Genomic DNA, 20,642 nt, shown 5'->3' with positions numbered 1-20,642 from the left:
CTGTCCGCTTTCTCACCAAAAAGGCGAGCGCCATCAAAAGGCATGTCCATGAGAGTGCTCTGGACATCCCCTGAAAAGGACGTGGACCGCAGCCAGGCGTGACGTCGAAGCGCCACCGCGGTAGAAATCGCCCTACCCAGCGAGTCCGTAGTGTCAAGTCCACATCGGATGGCATGGCGCGCTGCATCTCTCCCATCGGCCAGAGCCGAGGAAAGCCGTGCCCGGGCACAGGGGCAGCACGTCGACCACCGTATCCCACAGAGAGTGGGAATAACGGTCCAAGAGACAGGCAGTGTTCAAAGACCGCAGGCCCAAACTGAGCAAGGAGAACAGCTTTTTACTGAACTGTTCCAGTCTCTTGGAATCCCGGTCCGGAGGAGCGGACGGGAAGGAGGATTGGGAGGTAGAGGCCTGGATAACCAGACCCTCGGGGGTGGGGTGTTGGGACAGAAAGCTGGGGTCGCCCGCAGCAGGGCGGTGGCGCCTGACAACGTTCCTATCCACAGGAGGGACTGTGGAGGGCTTGGACCAGGTGCCCTGCAGAACGTCAATGAGGGCCTCATTGAATTGCAGCAGAGGCTCAGTGGAGCATGCGGCAGACTGAAGCACCTCAGTGAGGATGTTCGTCCTCACAGCCACGGCAGGCAGCTCAAGCCCAAGGGCCGCCGCCGCCTTGCGCAGCACCACAGAAAAAGCTGCACCCTCCTCCGAAGCCACAGTCGGAGGAGAGATGAATCCAGTGTCCGGTGAGGTATCCAAACCACTGGCCTCCCCCAGTTCATCTGCCCAGTCCTGGGCAAGTTGGCCCTGAAGGGCCAAAGGGTCCACGGACCCCTCCCAGTCGCCCCCGTCATCCGATTCCTGGTAAACAGGAGGAATGATCGGAGCCGGTCGATAGACATAATGTGTCTCTAGCGGCGTCTGATGCGGCGTCGGGACCGGACAGGGGCTGAACCGGGGATCGACGTCGACCGGAGTCGGCGTCGGAGGTGGCACCGGTGTCGACGCCGGCGGAGGAGGCGTGACGAGGTCGACCGGCGTCGACGGGGGCCCAGGCTCGGGCGCAGGGGCCGGAGCCGCCGGCGCGCAAGGTCGCCCAGTCGACTCCGCGGGGCCCGAAGGCGCGCCAGCGGGCGTCGACGGCGGGGCCAGGCTCCTCATGGCCGAGAGGAAGGCACTGACCTCCGCCGGCGTCGCGTCAGTCCCAGGGACCGGCGGGTATGGGGACTTGCGCGGCGCCTGCGGCTCTGGTGGAGCCGCGGGGGTGGAACCACCCTGACCCTTGGCCGAGTCGCGTGACCAGCGAGGGGAGTCCGAAGAGCGGTGTCGCCTCTTGGACTTCTTGGAGCGCTTCGACTTACCCGAAGACTTCGAGCCAGACGAGCGACGATGTCGAGTGAGCCGAGTGGCGAAGCTCGAGAAGCTTGCGGGACCGCTCCCGCCTAGCTTTCGAGGTCAGGGCCATACAATCGGAGCACGACTCCGCGTCGTGGTCGAGGCCCAAGCAGTACAGGCACCGGCAGTGATGATCGGTCACCGACATCAGTCGGTGACAGTCGTCGCAGACCTTGAAACCCGGCATCCTACCGGCACCAGTCGAGAAAGTGACCAAAAAGAGTCAAAAAAGTTAGTCAAAAAATGACTAAAGGGGTAGCTCTCCCGGATCGGCGCTTACAGGCGCGGAAAAAAGAAGAACTGACATCAGCGCGCGAGGGCGGCGTCTAAGTACTCCGACGACGTCATTCCTGCGCACGACACCAACGACGGACGCAGAGCCGCAGACGACGCCTAGCGACGCGCAAGGGGTATTGCTACAAAAATCTTCCGGATCCAGTCTGACGCCTGGGGATATTCTAAGGTGAGGAATCTAACTAACGTGTTTCTTTCAGATTTCACAGTCATCCAGGGCACAATTCAAACGGTAATGCTTCCCAAAAGAAGAGTCAGAAGCCTAAGTCCCAGCACGACAGATCTCATCCAGAGGCACCCCATGAAAAGCAGCCCACGAAGCAGAGACACCCCTCGTAGACCAGGCCTGTACCCCAGATGGAGAAGGCAAACCAAAGCCCTAATAAGCCAAAGAAATGACAGACTTGATCCAATGGCCCAGTGTAAGCCGGGAAGCAGCCTTCCCACGACCAGCCTGCCCTAACGTCACAAACAGGGAGTAGGAAGAGCAAAAAGCCGCCGACCGGTCGACATACACGGTCAAAGCACGCTTAACATCAAGAGTGTGCAGCAATTGATCAGCAGGAGAAGAAGAAGAAGAAGGGTAGAAAGAAGGCAGGATCAACTCCTGAGAAGAATGAAATTTAGAACACATCTTAGGCAGAAAACCAGGATCCAAACAGAGGACCATACAGTCATCCATAAACCGCAAGAAGGGAAGAGAACCACGCAACACAGTGAGCTCACCCAACCTGCGAGCCGAGGTAATGGCCACCAGAAAAGCCACATTAGAGGACAGGAACTTGGGATCAACAGACCCCAAAGGTTTAAAAGGAGAGGACTGCAGGGCACGCAAGACCAGAGAAAGATCCCACTGAGGCACAGAAGAACAAACATCAGGAGAGAAAGAAACTTCGGAACAACCGAGACACCAACAATTATCAGAAGGGGTAAGGGAAACAGGATCTCGTAAAGCCTGAATAGCAGCCCACTGGCCCTTCAGGGTAGGCAAAGCATAATGTTTTTGGAACCCGTCCAAAAAAGATGGCAGAATATCGGCGACAGGGCAAGAGATAGAATACAAACCAAGCTCAGAACACCAAGAGATGAAAGAAGTCCAATGCTTAGAATAAGAAGATAAAGTGGACCTCCTATGGGAGGCCTGCATCACAGTAATAATGTGGTCAGGCAAACCTTGGACCCCTAGAGACTGCCGTTTAACCTCCAGACCGTTAAGGTGAGAGGGACAAGGAGAGAAGGAGTGGCAGACCACAGGGGAGATGGGTAGTGAGGCAAGATCCAAGGAGGACCCACCGCCAGACTCCGTAACCATGGGAACCAAGACCTCCAGGGCCAGTGAGGTAACACAGCCACTACCTGTGCCCCCACCCTCTGAACTTTCAGAAGAAACGCAGGGATGAGAGGGAAAGGAGGAAAGGCATACATTAACCAAGGGGGCCACTGGAGAGACAAGGCCTCCACCTCACAAGCTCCCCGTTCCGGAGTACGGGAATAAAAGAGGGGAAGTAGAGCTTCCGTCCTGGAAGTGAATAAATCCATCACGGGAGTCCCGAACCTCTGGCAGATGAACCGTTATATATTGGGAGACAGGCACAAAGTCAAGGATGATGGAAATCTGCGACTAAGTTCATCTGCCACCACATTGTCCAAGCCCCAGATGTGCTGAGCAGAAATGGGCAGTATATAAAGCTCTGCCCAACTCGCAATCGCACAGGACACCAGATTCAAGGAAGGACTGCGAGTACCGCCCTGGTGATTGATGTAAGCCACAGTTCCAGTGTCGTCGGACCGCACCAGAACACTGCAGCCCAGTAGATGAACCAGAAAGAACTGGAGAGCTCACTCCACAGCAGACCGCTCCATGCAGTTGGAGGACCGTCAGGAATCGAAGCCCTGTCAACGAGCCTGCACAGTCCACTGACCCAGAGTAGCACACCAACTTGATGCACTCACATCCGTCGTCAACCCCTTCGGTGGAGGAGAGTGCAGCCACATGCCCTTGGAGAGTTTTGCAGAATCTATCCACCACTGCAGAGCGGTCACAATCTACAGACACACAGGAACAGGCCCGGAGAAGTCCTGTATAAGGAAAGGCACCAGTGGTGAAGATGCCACAGCAATGGCCGAAGATGCAATCTGGCTCATGGAACCGTAAACACTGTTGCAGCCATGTGCCCCTGTACTTCCAGCCATTGTAGCAGGGGCGCCGAAGACCGAGACAACAGCTTCCTCAACAGTGACTGCAGATACAGAATCCTGGATGGAGGTAGGAACACCTTGCCAAGATCGGAATCGAAGTCCGCTGCAAAGAAGAATTTCCAGGTGGCAGGAAGAAGGTTCAGGAGAAACCCATGGCTTTCTAGCGTAGGACTGGTTAAAGTCAGGTGCTGAAACATCCCCAAGAACAAAGGGGCCTGCAGAAGCCAATCATCCAGGTATGGAAACACAGACACGCCCAGGAGGTGAAGACGGGCCACAAGAGGGGCCACTACTTTGGTGAAGACCCTGGGAGAGGATCGCAGGCCAAACAGTTGGACAAAGAACTGCCAATGCAGACCTTTCAGACCAAACCTCAGAAACTGCTGACACTCCTTTGACACCGGCACATGATGGTGCGCATCCTGTAGATTCAGGGCAGACATTACCCAACCAGCCTGAATAAATGTAATCACACGCTGCAGGGTCTCCGTTTTGAACGGAATCTGACGGACAAACTTGTTCAAAGACTGGAGATTTATCACAATCCGAAACCCCCCCCCCCCCCGTGACCTTTGGAACAAGAAAAATGACAGATTAAGTCCCCCTGACCCCATTCCAACCAGGGAATAGGCACAATTGCCTTCTTCAGAAACAAAGACTGAACTCCGTTTAACAGGGGTTGACAAAGAGGCACAACTTTGAGGAACGGTGTCTGCACCCTGCCTGACGCAGGTGTAGGGGATATGAAGTTGATCCAGTAACCCCGTTCCAGGACATCCAGGACCCACCGGTCGGACGTCGAGAGACGCCAAGCCGCCAGGAAAAGGCACAACCTCCCACCAACCTCTGGCAGCACTCCAGATGGAACGATCCGTGAGTCGGCATAGTCAGGAACGCTGATTACCGGGACCCGCCTCAGGAGGGGGTTTCTTCTGAAACCAACGTTGGAATCCCTTCCCAGTGCTCTTCTGGTTCCGGAACGTAGTCTTTTGCAGACGAGAAGGCGGAGGGAAAGATTTAGCATTGGCATAGAAAGATTTCTTACGACAGGGCTGATGCCGGAAGGACAAGGAATGCTTTCATTCTTTGAACACCTTGTGCAGCTTCTCTTCAAGGACTTTCCCAAAAAGTCGAGGACCAGTGAACGGTAAACGCAAAGCCATGGAGCGCTGAGCCTCATCATGTTCTATCCTTTCAGCAAAAAGTTCTGCCTGACAACAATGGATGCAACACATGACATGGCCGAAGCAGTCAAAAGCAATATCCAATAGGTATTCAGCCAGACGTTCCATGGATTCTAGCAACTCAGGACAACTGCCACCTTCCTCCATGGTGGCAAATATGGTCTTAAAGTCGGACAACAAAGACTGAGCGACATAAGCCTCATACACCCCAGACCGGCTGGAGAGATGTGATCCAGCATAGCCCTTCTCCAAAGAGGAGTCAATCTTCTTATCCATCCCATCTCTGAGGACATTATCATCAGCCATGGAAGGGCATCCCACCAAACTGGCCACAATTGAATCAACACGAACAGTCTCAGGAATGGTATCCTCCATGTCCTGCAAGGGGTAGAGTTTCGACATGAAGCAAGGCATCATAATGTGATCCGGATTCTTCCACTCCTTCAAGAGGACGTCCATTACAAAAGGATGAATAGGTAGAGTATTAGTTGCCTGCTTCGAAACTGCAGCAATACCGCATCTCTGGAAGTGCTGGCAACCTCCTCATCAGGGAAACCCATGTTTTCACAGATATGGGACATAATGTCTGGCAACATATCCTTGGAAATATATTTCCCCTTAAGATCCACTGTACCCATGGAGGAACCATCAGAAGACTCAGAGCTGGAAATATCGGAGTAGAGGTCATGACCCCGACCAGAACGTACACCAGCAGACTTTTTGGAGGACTTCAAATCAAACAAGGTCTCCAAAATCAGCTGTTTCAAACGAACGTCATCATCCAGCCTGGCCTGCTTCACAGGAGGGGTGGAATCCACACTGTCCCCTGGAGAGGACACAGAAGGCACAGGAGAAACAGGCCTGCATTTCTGATGATGTTTCCCCATAATGCCAAACAGCAACTGAGTCAGTAGCAACAATAGTAAAACGTTTTCCCTCCTTATATGTAATTTATTGTGTAGAAGCACCCTACACCAGTTCCAGCCAGCGTGATGACAGGCAACACAAACAGCCGTCAGCTGACCCTGGACAACGAAATTAAGGAAAAGGGGCGTGAGTGACTGCACCTTGGAGAAAAAAAAAGGAATTGCCATGGCTGCTGTAGGCCAAGATGCAAGAGGAGGAGCACTCGACGTGCAGCGTAATGGAGTAGCGGTCCTTGGAACAGTCCGTATCCAGCGAGACTGCCTAACCTTACATGCCCGCACTCGGGCGGCACAGGACCTGTCGGCTACCCCGTAGCTCCCCCCCTGCTTCCTACTTGATGTCAGATCTAACAGGAGAGGACGGTAGCCGCAGCTCCAAGAGGAGCCGTCGACTCTGCGCCTCCCCTGAACTGCATCATAGCAGGAACGCAGCTCTTGCTGCCACAAAAAACAACGGGAGCCCAAATCTGCCCATCACAGGCAGTGGCAGCAGGTCTCGATCCCCACCACTCCCAGCCACAGCAGAGTGGAAGGCGAACATGCAGGAAATCACTCCCCGCCTAACTGTCTGAAAAACAGCGGGAGGGAAATAAAACCATACCGCTTCACAAATGCAGTCGGACACACAGACTTCCCAGAATGGCGGCAACACGGCCAGGAACCTGCAAACAACCTCCAAGAAATGAACGGAGAAGAAGTCGAAGACAACCAGGGCCTGACAAACCTAGCAAGTCAGGCGACCAGAGTCTCTTACGGAGTCCAGGAGGCCATGCGTCTCAACTCCAGCTGCTCCCTCGAACGCCCAAAAGCACCCCCAGATCCCAGCAAAGGAGGAAACTAAAGGGCATCCAGCAACAAGGTAAGTGCCCAGCAAATACCACAGCATCCCCCTCATGTCCACCGGCAGGAAACAAAACAGGAAGTGCTTTCTGCTGGCTATGAAATTATAGCCCCTGGCAGGAGGGTGGGTGGAGCCTAAAAGTGTTTCCGGTTTTGTTTTCAGTCAGTGGATCATACCTCATTAGTTATGACTGGATCGAGGACGTGGGACGTAGAGGTAATTCTAAATAAGCCAAAGAGATTACCATATATTCACAGTGACTGTTGGTGCCAGGTCAATTAAACATTAAGTTTTAAACAAGCACTTAGAGTTTAATAGGGAACCAATTGGCCAGTCCTCCACTCCTTCCTAGTCCTAGCGCTGACTGCCTCATACAGCAGTAAATGGCCATCATGTAACACATGATACATACATACGTCTGTGATATCCCAGAGTGTCTCACTTTTGCACCGTTTTCCAGTTGTGCCTATAGTATTCTCTTCCCATAGTTGCAATCTTCTCTAGTCTCCTTCTCCTGCTGTAAAGACAACTAGCCCTTTAATAGCAATTTGTGGGTATCGGGCACTTACTTTTGTGTTCTTTGTAAACTACGAGCCCTGCAAACCTTGAATGCCATGAACAGGCTTGGTAATTCTAATGTCCAATTCCTGGGATTAAGAAGCGTTTTAATTGAATTTTGAAATATAGGAGTTTCTGCAGAGTGCCATGAGGTGTTATTCAAGTGTTCATCTAAGAACTTGGCACCCACTGCAATTGAGTCACCAGATAGTCCCACTTGAAGTCAGGGACAGTGAGGAGCTCCCTCTTCAGTTAGGAGACAGAGCTTTGCCAATGCTACTCTATGCCTTCCCCCTCCCCAGATCAGCTCCAACAGTACAGAGTCTAATTCTCTAAAAGTCTCCCTTTAAATTCTGATTGGCAAGTTAGCGAAGTAAAATAATAACCATAGTAATGCATTCTGATGCTTGCAGTTGCCTTATCCATTTATATACACAGAATAAGAAGTGGGATGAAATGTTGTGAGCAAAAAAGGTGATAAAGGCTTATAACCGGCCCCCAACCCCACCCCGATGTCCCAATATATGCCACCTATGATTATTTCAGGCCTTTGACTGTTCCTCCAAGTCAAGATATGGAGAAAATAGTCAAGACAATCAGTGATTTTTGCTTTCACTTTTATTAAACAAAATTATCTGATTAATCTTTAAAAAAACATTACTCAAGTTAAAAACAATATATGAAAAGTGACAGTTCAGAACACAGTTTACAAACACAATCTACCTAGCAAAAGCTACAGACAGTTTCCTAATAAATATGGGCACACGTTGGTGAAACAAACTCAGAACATGAAGCAAACCAGACTGGATTGCCAGTGGGGACAATGGACCATGTTGGGGTTCCTGAGGGTGCGTGGGCTATACTGGAGTGAAAATGGAGCGTGTGGCCTGGATGTCCAAGTCTAGAGAGGGAACCAAAGAGGGAAGTCAAAATAAACATGGTCAGCACCGTGGTAAAATACCAAATGGAGCAAGACCGTGAAATGGAGTTCTCCTCTGGGAAAAGTCTAGCAGGTAGACATAGCTGCTTGGTTTCAAAAGAGTGGTGAAGAGGCATCCACTGTGCAGATAATTGTCATGGGCTGTAGAAAAGGCACACAACATCATACTTTAGCATGAATAACTGCCCATTCAATTCAAGTTCCAGAGTTCCTGGGCACAATCAGTCAGTGAGTTAGAGCGAAGTTCTAAAGCGGGAGAATTTAGCTGGTCAATAGCATGATTAGGTCCAAAATTCCTTGCATCTAGTCTGTCAAGTCTTATTTCAAAATGATGTTACACCTGCTGCTTCCAATGATGTGGTGAGGGCAGTAGATTAGTGAATACAGAGTGACTGCTAAAGGGTTCCAAACACAGACTCGATCAATTAAATCATACAAAAAGCAAATGGTGAGACTTCAGCATGAATATAATTTATTTCCAATCAAAGCCGAAGGCCTTGTTCTGTATCCACTCAACAAGTCATGCCGGGGGAGTTGTGGAAATGGGGGGTAGGGGGGAGGAGGGGAGGTAGCATGGGATAGGATTAAGGGTTTTATGTACCTGTCTTTATTACGTTATGGAACTGCAGAGGGTACTCACTGTTATTAGCATTGTTGCGGTGCACCTTGATATGAAAAGATGATGGTACGACTAATGGGTGGTATATCCCAGGATGTTACAATGGGTATGAGCAACTCTGTCTGTAAATCATCGCACACGGACAGTATTGTTTGTACAAGGGGGTTGGTGGATTACGATCTTAGTATGTGCGCGGAAGTTTCTGCTTGAAATGTTCCTGAAGTACTGTACAAGGTTATTTAATAAACATATTTTACAAAAAAATGAATATAATTTATTTCCATTGGGACAGGAACACAGACCAATTCAGGGTAAGATTTGGGTAGATTGGGACAGTACTTGCAAATGATGGGTAGCTTATCTTGTCAGTAGCATTGTGGGCTTCAAACTAGATGTGTTGGGAGATACAAACTGTACCCTGGTGCCAGTGGAAAAGACCTACTGTGCCAATAATAAGGGGCTGAACTACTTTGTCCTGCACAGGGTTGACATATTTACTTTGCTCTGAGCACAGGACGCAGACCTGAAAACGCCATGCTCAGAAATTGCTCAGTTGCTGGTGCGGTACTGAATGATGTGGACCGATACATTTAAATTGCTTCAAGAGGATCTATGAGGCACAGCCACATTATTCAGCAGCCAACAGGTATGTGATGCCCATAGTTCAGAAGAAAGCAGAGCACTGTACAAGGCCAGTGGTGCTATGAATGCCACATTGCAAACGTGAATTGATATACTACAACGCTAATAATGTGGAGATGTTGCACTGTTGGAGCACACTGCGCACTGGTTGATTCCTTTACACTATATTCAAGGGCTTGCAAATTATCTAATGCATCAAGATAATTTCAAACTCAACTGACAGAATTGGTTACTCAACAATCCAAACAAGCTATAAAGTACAGAACTGTTAAAAAAGTAGCCTTTTGCATTATAACACTGCAGCTATTGTATAAAGGAATGATGGTGTGATAAATAAACTAGCGGCAACAGGGGGCGTGGCCAACAAGGTCAAGATGGAGGACGTCTTTTAGACTGGCGCCCCCCGATCTCCACTAAACATGTATTCATCATGCCAAATACTAACCACTGCAGTTCCCGGAGTCCAACTCACATTCAGGAACCAAAAAATACTAACCTCTTCTGACTATGCCTGAACGAAGGCTGATCTCTGTTCTTTGCCTTATCAAGTTTCCCCAGTTATTATGATGGCTCTCAAGAAACTATCCACACTCTTACTGTAACCCTACATCTCTAAGCTGTCTGTCTCAAGATGCAATGTAAACAGGTTCTACATTTAGAACGCAAAAGCACCCTGTGGTGCAGGCATGCTAGGTAAAATATTTAAATAATTCTATTAATTAATAACGAGGAGAAAAAGTCCATGAATATTTTTGGGGTGAAATATTTCCTTTAATTTGTTCACACGGACTGCTATACAAGGAGGAGTGCCACTTGAATATTTCCCAAGTAAAATATTGTCTAGTTCCTGGTGAACAAGGTATGTAGCAACATCCAAGGGAGCCCAAAGGTGTTGGGTTAGTATATCCCGAGAGACCAGCCATGGATTCCACAGCCACCAATGCTTTTGCTTTGTAAATTCTGGTCATGGACTTATTGGGAACAAGCCTATATCCCTGACTAAAGGAGAACACCCCCCAATTAACTACCACATTATAACACACGCTACACGCAACTGTTGTACCCACTACAGGGTTTCATTGAAATACAATACCTAGATAACTAAAGTAATTAACCTGTTCCAGGCAGACTGAAGAACAAGTTCCCTACCTTTGGTACACCTTAACTGGTAGAGACTATCTGCCCTCAGATTTCTTACCTTCGAATATTACCCTTAGAGTCAGACTGTATCTGGTAATTTTCAAGCACTACCCCTGCACTCTGGTTAGTGTTTAGCTCCGCGTCAGCCGTGCCGGATGTGACATGCGCAGTGCCTAAAAAGGCATTACCCAGCTCACGGACGTCAGTTTCTTTCACAACTTTCCACACTAGAAGCACAAAGCCACGAAGAATGCGGATTAAATGGTATACCTTAATAAGGCCCTCAGAAGGATGATCCTAATGGCTCAGTTTACAGAGCGAGGAGTGTTGATAAGGAATCTGCAGCTAGATAAAGATTCTACCAGATAAGACATTACCGAAGGTAAGTAACTTGTTCCTCTAAAAGACTTCTAGCCACAGATTCCGTACCTAAGAATAGATGCCCAAGCAATACCTGCTGAGAGGTCGGTCTGTGAACAGGTTAGACCAAAAAGTCCAGCAGGACCGAATAGGAAAAATGGCAATCACAACAGACCTGACCATCCAGGCATTAGTACTTAGTTAACGTGTGCACGGACGCCTAGGTTGCTGCTTGACTGATGTCCAGGACAGGGACTCTGTAAGTGAACGCAGTGGTAGCAGCCTTGGCTCTGGTAGAATGAGCACACAATTCTTTAGGGGATTACTTTTTGGCCAATATGTAGTAGATCTTAATGCAGTCCACTATCCATTGTCAGATGGTCCATTTCTTCACTATCTCCCTTTCATAACTCCCTACAAAGAGTTAAACGTCCTCCTGGAATTCTTTGAGCCATCAATGTAGAACAACGCTCTTTTTGTCTCTACTATTCTGTAGAAGGGTGAGGTGGAGCAAAGAAGCTATGGTTAACTTGAACAAAGAAGGTTCGTCAGGCAACATCAAGAATGCCACACTGGCAGACAGATAACCTTTAACAGTGCCCAGAGCAGAGCCCTGCTGGGCCAAAGAAAGTAGAACCTGGGATAAGAGTGCAGAAAGGGGCGTCAATATTTCTGGATGCACCCCATGCCACCAATTGGTCCCAGTGGCAGTTGCATACCATATTGGTGTTGCCACTTAATCACAACACATGAAGGCTGAGGATGTGCAGGTTTGGGTGCAGAACCCTCTCCTGCTGCGACAGAAGATCCTCCTGAAGAAGCAGTCTGATCAGAGGGTTGATGCCAATGCTCAGAATCTAGGGATACCAAACTCCCTGTGCCTACCCCAGATCCACAAGAATGACTTGTGCCCTGCCGTTCCTGATCTTCTTGAGAACTCTGGGCAGGAGGGGTTCAGCGGAAAGCCTACTGGAGGCCGGAGTTCCATTAGAGACAAAAAGCATCTCTAAGCGTTACCGCCTTGGACACTCAAGCGCACTAAACTGCTGACTTTGTGCATTCTCCGCAATGGCAAACAGACCTAACCAAGGCTCTCCCCACTGCTGAAAGAGACCTTGCACAATCTTCTAGTGAAGGCGTAGTTGTGATCCGCTAGGCATCAACGGCTGAGTTCATCTGCCCTGGCGTTCAGAGAATCTGCCAATTGCTGAACCACCAGGAAATGCCCTGACGTTCCAGCCATTTCAAGAGGCACAGGACCTCTTGACAAAGGGTTCACAAACCCACACAGCCCGGTTTGTTGTAGTACCATATGGCAATGGCGTTCTCCATGAACACCTGCACTAGCCTTTCCTTGATTGAAGAAAGAAAAGAGTTAAATTCCAACTGGATCGCCCAGAGTTCCAGCGGTGGATGTGAAGCCCAGACTCCACAGGAGAACAGAATCCTCTGATCTCCATCTCCCCCAGATGGCCGCTCCAGGAGTGACACATCTTTCAGCTCTGGGTGGGGAAGGGAGAAAGTCTGTCGCTGAACCGATCGCGGTTCGTCAGTCACCACAGCAGTGTTTTGGCAGTTCCCTCCGAGATCTGGACCAGGCCGGAGAGATTCACCTGATGCTGTGCCTACTGAAACTTCAGGTCCTGCTGCAGAGCCCTCATATGCCAATGGGCATGTGTTACAAGCATGATGCAGGAGGTCAAGAGGCCCAACATCTTCAGTGCCAGACTGACCAAAATTTAGGACAGAGGCTGAAACATTGGAATCATAGTCCGAATAGCCTTGACTCACCACTCAGGAGGATAGGTCCAAAACTGCACCATCTCAAAAACAGCCTGATGAGAGGGAGTGTCAGAGGAAGTCAAGTGTGTCTTCTGCACATTAATAGTGAACACCAGCAAATGCAAAAGGTCGCCGCAGTCTGATGGTGGGTGACGACTGCCTGTGACGAGCCCACCTTCAACAGAAAATCGTTGAAGTAGGGGAAGGCTGGAAGCCCTGACCTCCGTAGAGGAGCTGCAACCACTGTCATCACTTTCATGAACATCCGAGGGGCACTGATGAGGCCAAAGGGATCACAGCAAGCTAGAAGTGCTCTTGGTCCACCGTGAACTGAAGGAAGCACCTGCGTGCCAGCAAGACAGTAATGTAAAAATATGTGTCCTGCAAGTCCAATGCCACAATTCAGTCTCCAGGGTCCGTGCCGATAGGACCTTAGCTAAGGTAAGCATCTTTTTCAGGAAGAAGTTGAGAAGGCACAGCTCTAGGATAGGACAAGGGCCTCTATGCTTCTGGGTACCAGAAAGCAGCAGCAATAGCAAATAGCAACCATGACCTACTTCTGATGCAGGAACCCTCTCGATGGCTCCTTTGGCCAAAATAGCCAGCACTTCCACATGGAGCAAAGGGAAAAGATCAGCTGGTCGCAAGTGGGTGATGTGGGGGTTTATAGGAATGGAATGGAGTAGCCCTTCTGGATGATTTGCAAAACCCACTTGTCGAATGTAACTGACTTCCAGTTGGGGAGGTGATGGATGATCTGGCCTCTCACTGGGTGCACATGCTAATATAAGGGTAACCTAAAGAGAAGGGGGGTGGCGATGGACTGACCCAACCTCTGGCTGGTGTTCCAGCATGATCAGTGGGAGCCGTGTGTATGGCCACAACTGTTGGCCTTAGTAGCTGGGCGGGAAGGGATGAGGTTGGTAGCCTCTATTATAGCCACAGAAGGGGCAAAAGGCAGACTGGTGTTAGTGAAGGGCCATTGATCGGCCCAAACACCTGGCTGTAGCTCTGCTATCTTTAAAGCGCTCCAGCGCTAAGCCTTCTTGCCAAAGAGGCGAGAGCCTTCAAAGGGCATGTTGATGAGCGAAGCTTGGACATCCCCGAGAAACCAGTGGTTCTCAGCCAGAAGCTGGGTCTCAGTGCCATGGACAATTAAATCGCTCAGCACAGTGAGTCGGTCGTGTCTAGCTCACATCTGATGTGGGAACTTTGCTGCATCTCGCCCGTCAGCAATTGCTTGAGAGAATATGGCTTGGTTCTCCTCTGAGACCATGGGCAGCACTTGCGCAACCACAAGGCACGCGGTGTTCACCAACCGCAGTGCTAGGCTGGAGGAAGAGGAAATCCCCTTACCGAAAGCATCCAAGCCTTTTGAATTCCCTATCCGGTGAAGTGGTGGGAACACACCGAAACCGATCCTAGAAATGGAGGCTTGGACCAAGGTCTCCGGGGTGGAGAAACTGGGGTCGCAGGAGAGGGGTGGTGCCAGTGGGCAATTGTCCTGTGCACAGGGGCCCCTGTGCAGGGCTTGGGCCAAGCCCCAAGGAAGACATCTGTGTGGGCTTTATTGAATGGGAGTAAGGGTTCTGAAGCGGCGACTCTTGATTGAAGCACCTCAATCAAGAAGTTCGTCTTGACTGCCATTGTGGGCAGCTGAAGTTCCAGGACCTCAACTGCCCTCTGTACCACAATTGCAATTGCATCCACCAGTTCCTCAGACCAGTTGTCCTCTCTATCATTCAGGGGGTTGATGGTAGCCATAAGAGTCCTCTGACCCTCCTAATCATCACCCTCTCCAGGCTTGTCAAAAGAAAAAGGCACTGGCTCCGACTTGGAAGGCATGGTACCACTCAGTGCCGGAGTCATGTCAGAGTCAGGTAGAATGATGGGGCCTGCGCTGACGTGGGGCATCAGCAGCATCAGCACTGGAGCGGGCACTGGGGAAGCTTGCTGTTTCGTGGGGGGCACCGCTTCCGATCCAGCACCAGATCCAAGGATCACAACTGGCGCCATGGGCAAACCCGCTGGAAGAGAACCAGTAGGGGCCCCTCCTGTACCCGTGGGGCCTGAATATGCTCCAGAGGGGTCAGAACACCCAAATATGAGATGTATAGCCTCATAAAACTCCTTGAGTTGGGTGGAGGTCGCTCTGCTCTGGGAAACTCTGGGAGGCGCTGAGCTGACCCTGGCACAAGCTCTGCCACGGAGTGAGGCCTAGAGTGCCAACGCTCCTGCAACACACTCAATGACATGGACCAGATTGCAGAAGTTGAGGAGCACTTCAACTACTTAGATATCTTTTTATGTAACTTACCAGAGTATCTTCTACCTGACCGGGATCGAGAGCTTTGGGGTCATCAACGTCAGGTGAGGAGGAAATTGGGAGACTGATCCCTCAGCATCTTGGGGTTCATGGCGTGGCAAGCCTTGCAGCCTTAGATTTGTGGTCTTTCTCTACACAAGAGAGTCAAACCAGATATGAATTCGTCACAAACATCTGCTTGTGACAAACACCGCATGGCTTAAAGCCTGTGGGCTTCTTGGGAGACTTCCCTCACACACCAGGAGATGAAATCTCAAAAAAGGGCTCAGCAAAAAGTTGAGAAAAAATTCTGTTAAAAAAGACCAGGGGTAGCTCTCTCCAGATCTGCACTGCCCGGCACGGAAAGAAAAGAACTGAATGAGCGTGCTGTGGTGGTGCCTATATAGGCACTGTGCAAGTCACATACCGCGCCAAATTTGCTGATGCGGAGCCAAATGAAGCTACCTACCGGCGCATGGGGTACTGCTAAAAAATTCACTGATCCAGTCTGACCTCTGGGGAATATTCTAGGGTATGGAATCTGCAGCTAGAAGTCTCTATCAGATCTGCAGTATACTAGGGTGGGGTATCTGTTTTTTGTTTTAACTACTAACTTTGGACTTGAGAGTGTTTGTGTTCAAGTTGCAGGCTGCTATATTCTTGGTTTATTCAACAACTATGCACTGAAAGCTAAAACGAATGCAGGAAATGAGGAATGCATCATCCACATATAGTGCTGTAGATGGAACCCTTATCCCAATTCTAGAGCAGTCCATGTCAAGTCATTCTAGATCAGCCTACTGAGAATTGTGGTACAAATTATAGAGCAGAGGGTCCGGGACAAAAAACTTCCCGACACCTCCTGTTGCAACAAAGGAATCTGTATGTGAAATCACTTTTTTAGTGTCATGGAGAGAATCACATTGTTACAAATGAGTAACTATTGAAATGCGTATTTTGAATGAAATCAGTAAATATGGAGATTTCTGAGGAATACTCAGAAACATTACATATCCCACATTAGTTACATTTCACTCGGGTTCAAATGAGGTCCACCAAAGATTAGTTATCTTAGTAATCATTCCGATCAGATACAGCATACCATAACACCACACATTGCAATCACTGATATCCAAAAGAAGCTTAATACAGAATCAACATAATTAACAATAATAATTTAGAACTGTGCATCTTTATCTGAGGTAGCAATATGTTCGAATGTTTTACTACGTTACCAATTAATGACTATTTGATATGCATGGTAGGCCCCTATGTAAGAATCTGGAAAAAAAACGTACCAAACTTTGGGGTCAAAGTCTTGCTGGTTCGGCTTCTGGTACCTTCCACAAAGAATTCCACAGGAGCATGGCCACCCTGTAAATGAAAGCACTGCTTATGCAAAGGCAATGAATTGATTTTGATTCTGGCATAAATGGCTCTGGTTACAAATTCTCAACTCCAAAGCCAGCTAGTTATTAAGGTGATTTCTTGAAAACAGGAATTTGGTGAAGGCATCTTAACACGGAGAAATTCATTGTAGGGGGGATTTTGGTTGGTGTAGAAATGCTTCACTAAAACGAAAAAAATAGTTTATTCACTTTTGTAGCTATTTAACTATCAAGATAACAGACTTACATGTAAACTGTTCTGCATGCTAGAAACATACAACCCTATCTTACTTTGTACTGGGAATTCTTTATTCTCAAGGTACTCTATAGAGCCAAAAGTCACTTAGGGTACACCTATATTTACCAGTGCATTTTGATAGTAAAAATAAGGCACAGGGCACCATGAAAGAAGTTTGTGTGTTAATGACAAAGGCAGTAGCGACTGGTAGGGAAAGGTGGTGAGGGGATGGGGTAATGGTGGGGGTAAAAAAATTGAAAAGAAAAAAGAAACTTACCTGCTCGTGGTGCCAGTCACCAGCCGTCACCTTTCCTCCACACAGACACCAGGAAGCAAGCACCCAGGCTTCCAGCCAATCAAAACGCTGCAATGCAGCATTGTGATTGGTCCGAATGCTGTGTTTCGGTGCTCCGACAGGGAATGGGAGCATGGGCATGTTCTCCACCCAGGCTGTAATGCAGCCTGTGTGGAGAACATGCAAAGTGTGAATGTAGGTTTGGCCAGCTCGAAAGAGCAGGCCAAACCCACATGCGCATTTAAGGTGCAGCCACAACTCCTGGCTGTGACGCAGGGAGCCCAACCAAGCACCTTCAACTGCAAGCTCAATACAAAAAATGAAATTATAATAACGGAGTGTAATTTTTAGGTCTTGCCTGACCCAGCGCATGCGCTGGTCTGGCAAGACTTTTTGTGAGGGCTCAAAAAAGTGCTACCACTGTAGCCTAGAGCTACAGTGCATGTGCGCGGGCGCATGCGCCTCACTTTCGCGGCCGCAGGGCCGCTTTGATATCTGATCGCGATCACTGACTTTCGCTTTGATGTTCTCCGTGAGCCAGTTTTTTTTTTCCTGTTTATTACTTCTATGTAGTAATGGTGGCACCCGTGCGCCGCCATTACCACAGAACAGTAATAAACAGAAACAAGCATTGGCATAGCCAATAGGTCTCGCTTTTGGGACCTTATAAGTATTTAGTTATGCAACTGTTGCATGGCTAAACACTTATAAGGTCCCAAAAGCAAGACCTATTGGCTATGCCAATGCTTGTTTGTATTGAGCTTGCAGTTGAAGCAGTGGGGCGACGTTCCTCCGCCCCAGCGAAGGAACCACCGCTGGACAAAGGATTACAGGTAAACAAAAATCATTCACTTAGATTTAGAGGACTGGACCGAGATTATGAAGCCCTAAAATTGAGTCAGAGGTGGTTCTCTGATATTTAAACAACTGATCAGTCAATGGACCCAATTTTTCCTGATGCTACAAACATCTACAATATTCCGGCATTCACTTGTGTCAGTAAAATAATTCAACAAATTTACAATACATGTTCTTGCACAGTAGAATGAATATGTATGGGTAATGTTTCATTGTAATAAACATCTATTTCATACTACAAACCAATCATAAATCAGTTCCAACCAATACAAAAAACCTGGCCAGACTCTGGCCACCATTCCCTCAGCCTTCCCACCGAGGACTATGGGACACTCGCGCAGGGACACTGTGCAGCACTCCAACCACGGTTCAACCAACCCTTCCACTGCTCACATCAACGCAAATGGACATACAGGATCAACGCCCACCCAACTATGTCGAGTTCAAAGTTTACTGCTTGCATGATTGAGCGCTGTACTGGCCCACAAAATGTATTATCAGTTGGTTTCCCACTGTACATTGCTAAATGTTAATAAAGATCAGTATTTTATGGAGTCTGTTCTGTATGTACCGTGTTTTTATGACTTGTATGTCGAAGAAAGTTGATTGGAATAAAGATCAATTTTAAAAAAACATAAAAGCCAAGCACTCAACATAATCTGAAATTAATAATTTGTAATTTTATAACAGGTTGTTGGGGTGAAATAGTGTACCACTGAATTGGAGAAGTCAAATTATCGGAGTACTGTGTTTGGGGGACCACCAAGAGAACAACTGGAGTGATCTGCTTTGCTTTAGACGGAGGTTCCTGTTTTTGAACCCCCTGAGATAAATGCTTCATTGGTATTGGACCTGGAGTCACTTCTGTAATCCAGCGGTGCCTTGCTTGGCTGTCTAAAGCATACTAACGTTTGAAAGAGACTAATTCAAGGAGAGCTACTTCCAAGCTGAGGAATTAATGAAGGGTCGAAAGTATTTCTGTCTTTAAAAAACAAGAAAAAGAGACCCTACAGAAAGTCAAAGATATGGCGTACCTTAGTAACAGAAGTGAGAACGAGCTAAAACCAGAATAAGAGTACAAGTTCTACTAGTTACTGTCACGATAGTCAATTACCAGATGGATGAGGGATGTTTTTAATACATAATTTGGTTAACAATTTTTTTTTTTTTAAAATAACGTTTCAGATGGCAAAAAAAAACACTTGGCTTGTTTACCCGCAGCATGGTTTTCACGTATTCAGCAAATACTGCCCAGTACAGCTTATTTCCCCGAAAAGTGCGTGGCATGAAGAACGCTCCGCCCATCCGAAGCAACTCGCCAACCATTTTCATCCCCAAGAAGTCTAAACACACAAAAACATAAGATGCACTGTCACATTTCAGAGAATGTAGCCTTGGTCTCGAAAGATCTTAATTGTCACATTACAATAAATCTATCACAAACGCCTCCGCCATTTAAGACAGCCTCTTGCTCTAGTTTAGGTCGCTGCTGCTGAACATCAGATGATCTTGCACTTTTAACCGATTTCTGAACTGGCGGGCTTCTACTTCAAGGAACAGTGAGCACTTCATAGACATTTTTTATTTGGGCGGTTGTACCCCAAACAGGACTATAATGCAAGTGTTCCTGTTGAGACCGAATTACAGAAATTAGATTGTAATAAGGATAGGAACGTGCATCTCAGACAGTCGTGGAAGAAACACTGTACATTTTAGTTTTTACAGATCTATATTACATATACTTTACTATTTGAAGCATCGGGAGACGAAGTGATTTGCCTCAATATACGTCATGGTACCTAAACTGATGCAAAACTACATCTCCTGAGCCACCATCCCTCTAAAGAACCACGTGCATTGAAGCATTATTTATGTTATGCAATATTTCAGAGTGTACATTTACCAAAACACAAGAAAAGGTAACCCAGTACTGCATAGAAGGTGCGCAAAAAGGACATTTTTGTGTCCTAAATAGGAAAAGTTACTTATTATAAACGGAAGCACAGATGCACCACATATCAAAAAGTAAGGAAGAACAATTATAAAATCTATTTCCGACATCAGTGTTGTTAAAAAAAAAAAATGTTTTTATTCCAAAGATCAGTAATTCTTTTTAAAAAACAAGATCATAAACATCATTGTTTTCAACAGCACAGCCGTAGTTTTTAGGTAGTTCCCCTTTTGTAACGAGGTTATACTATATCAAAATTGCACATCCACTTCCTCCAAATCATAGTAGAATGAAAAAGGATATTCATTGTGGGCCGGAGGTCTTAAGTTTATAGCTTAAAATTAGTGCACCTTAAGAAGCTTGCGTCTGATCCTCCAGGCCCAGCCCAAGTATTTGGCAGTCCCACAGATGGCACTAGGGGCTGATGTATCATGGGTCAGGATGCGCAGTGCCACCCTAGCAGACCTGGTCCCCAGATTTTTGCAGACCGGTATCAGCCATCTTGATCTTGGTTGCCGGTATGCTTGGCATGCAAACATAAAGTGACCGATAGACTCTAAGGGCGAGGCACAGCCTGGGCAACCTTTCAAGCTCACGGGTGCCGTACTCCATCTAGATTGAAACTCGTGGAGTGGGAGAATACCATATCTCATTTTGAGATAAAGGGACCTATCTTCAGGAGATTCAATCATGTCGAGAAAGAGTTCCATGCTAGGTGCAGGTTTCA

The 20,642-nt window shown here is 47.9% G+C and overlaps 1 protein-coding gene across 4 annotated transcripts in view; it reads right to left on the bottom strand.

Moving 5' to 3' along the window:
• The window catches only part of GNPAT (glyceronephosphate O-acyltransferase), a 654,210-nt gene that overhangs the window by 360,473 nt on the left and 273,095 nt on the right, over window positions 1-20,642 (bottom strand). For all 4 annotated transcript variants that reach the window (XM_085612021.1, XM_085612024.1, XM_085612023.1 and 1 more), the window contains exons 5-6: window positions 19,180-19,307; window positions 16,484-16,559 (exon numbers count right to left, since the gene is read on the bottom strand). In XM_085612021.1, the coding sequence (XP_085468147.1) occupies window positions 16,484-16,559; window positions 19,180-19,307 (204 nt within the window). The remainder of the gene's footprint in view (window positions 1-16,483; window positions 16,560-19,179; window positions 19,308-20,642) is intronic.

This window comes from Triturus cristatus, chromosome 6 (assembly GCF_964204655.1).
Source record: "Triturus cristatus chromosome 6, aTriCri1.1, whole genome shotgun sequence".
NCBI classification, from domain to species: domain Eukaryota; kingdom Metazoa; phylum Chordata; class Amphibia; order Caudata; family Salamandridae; genus Triturus; species Triturus cristatus.
Note: the sequence above shows the minus strand (reverse complement) of the source record. Positions and strands in the feature narration are given on the sequence as shown.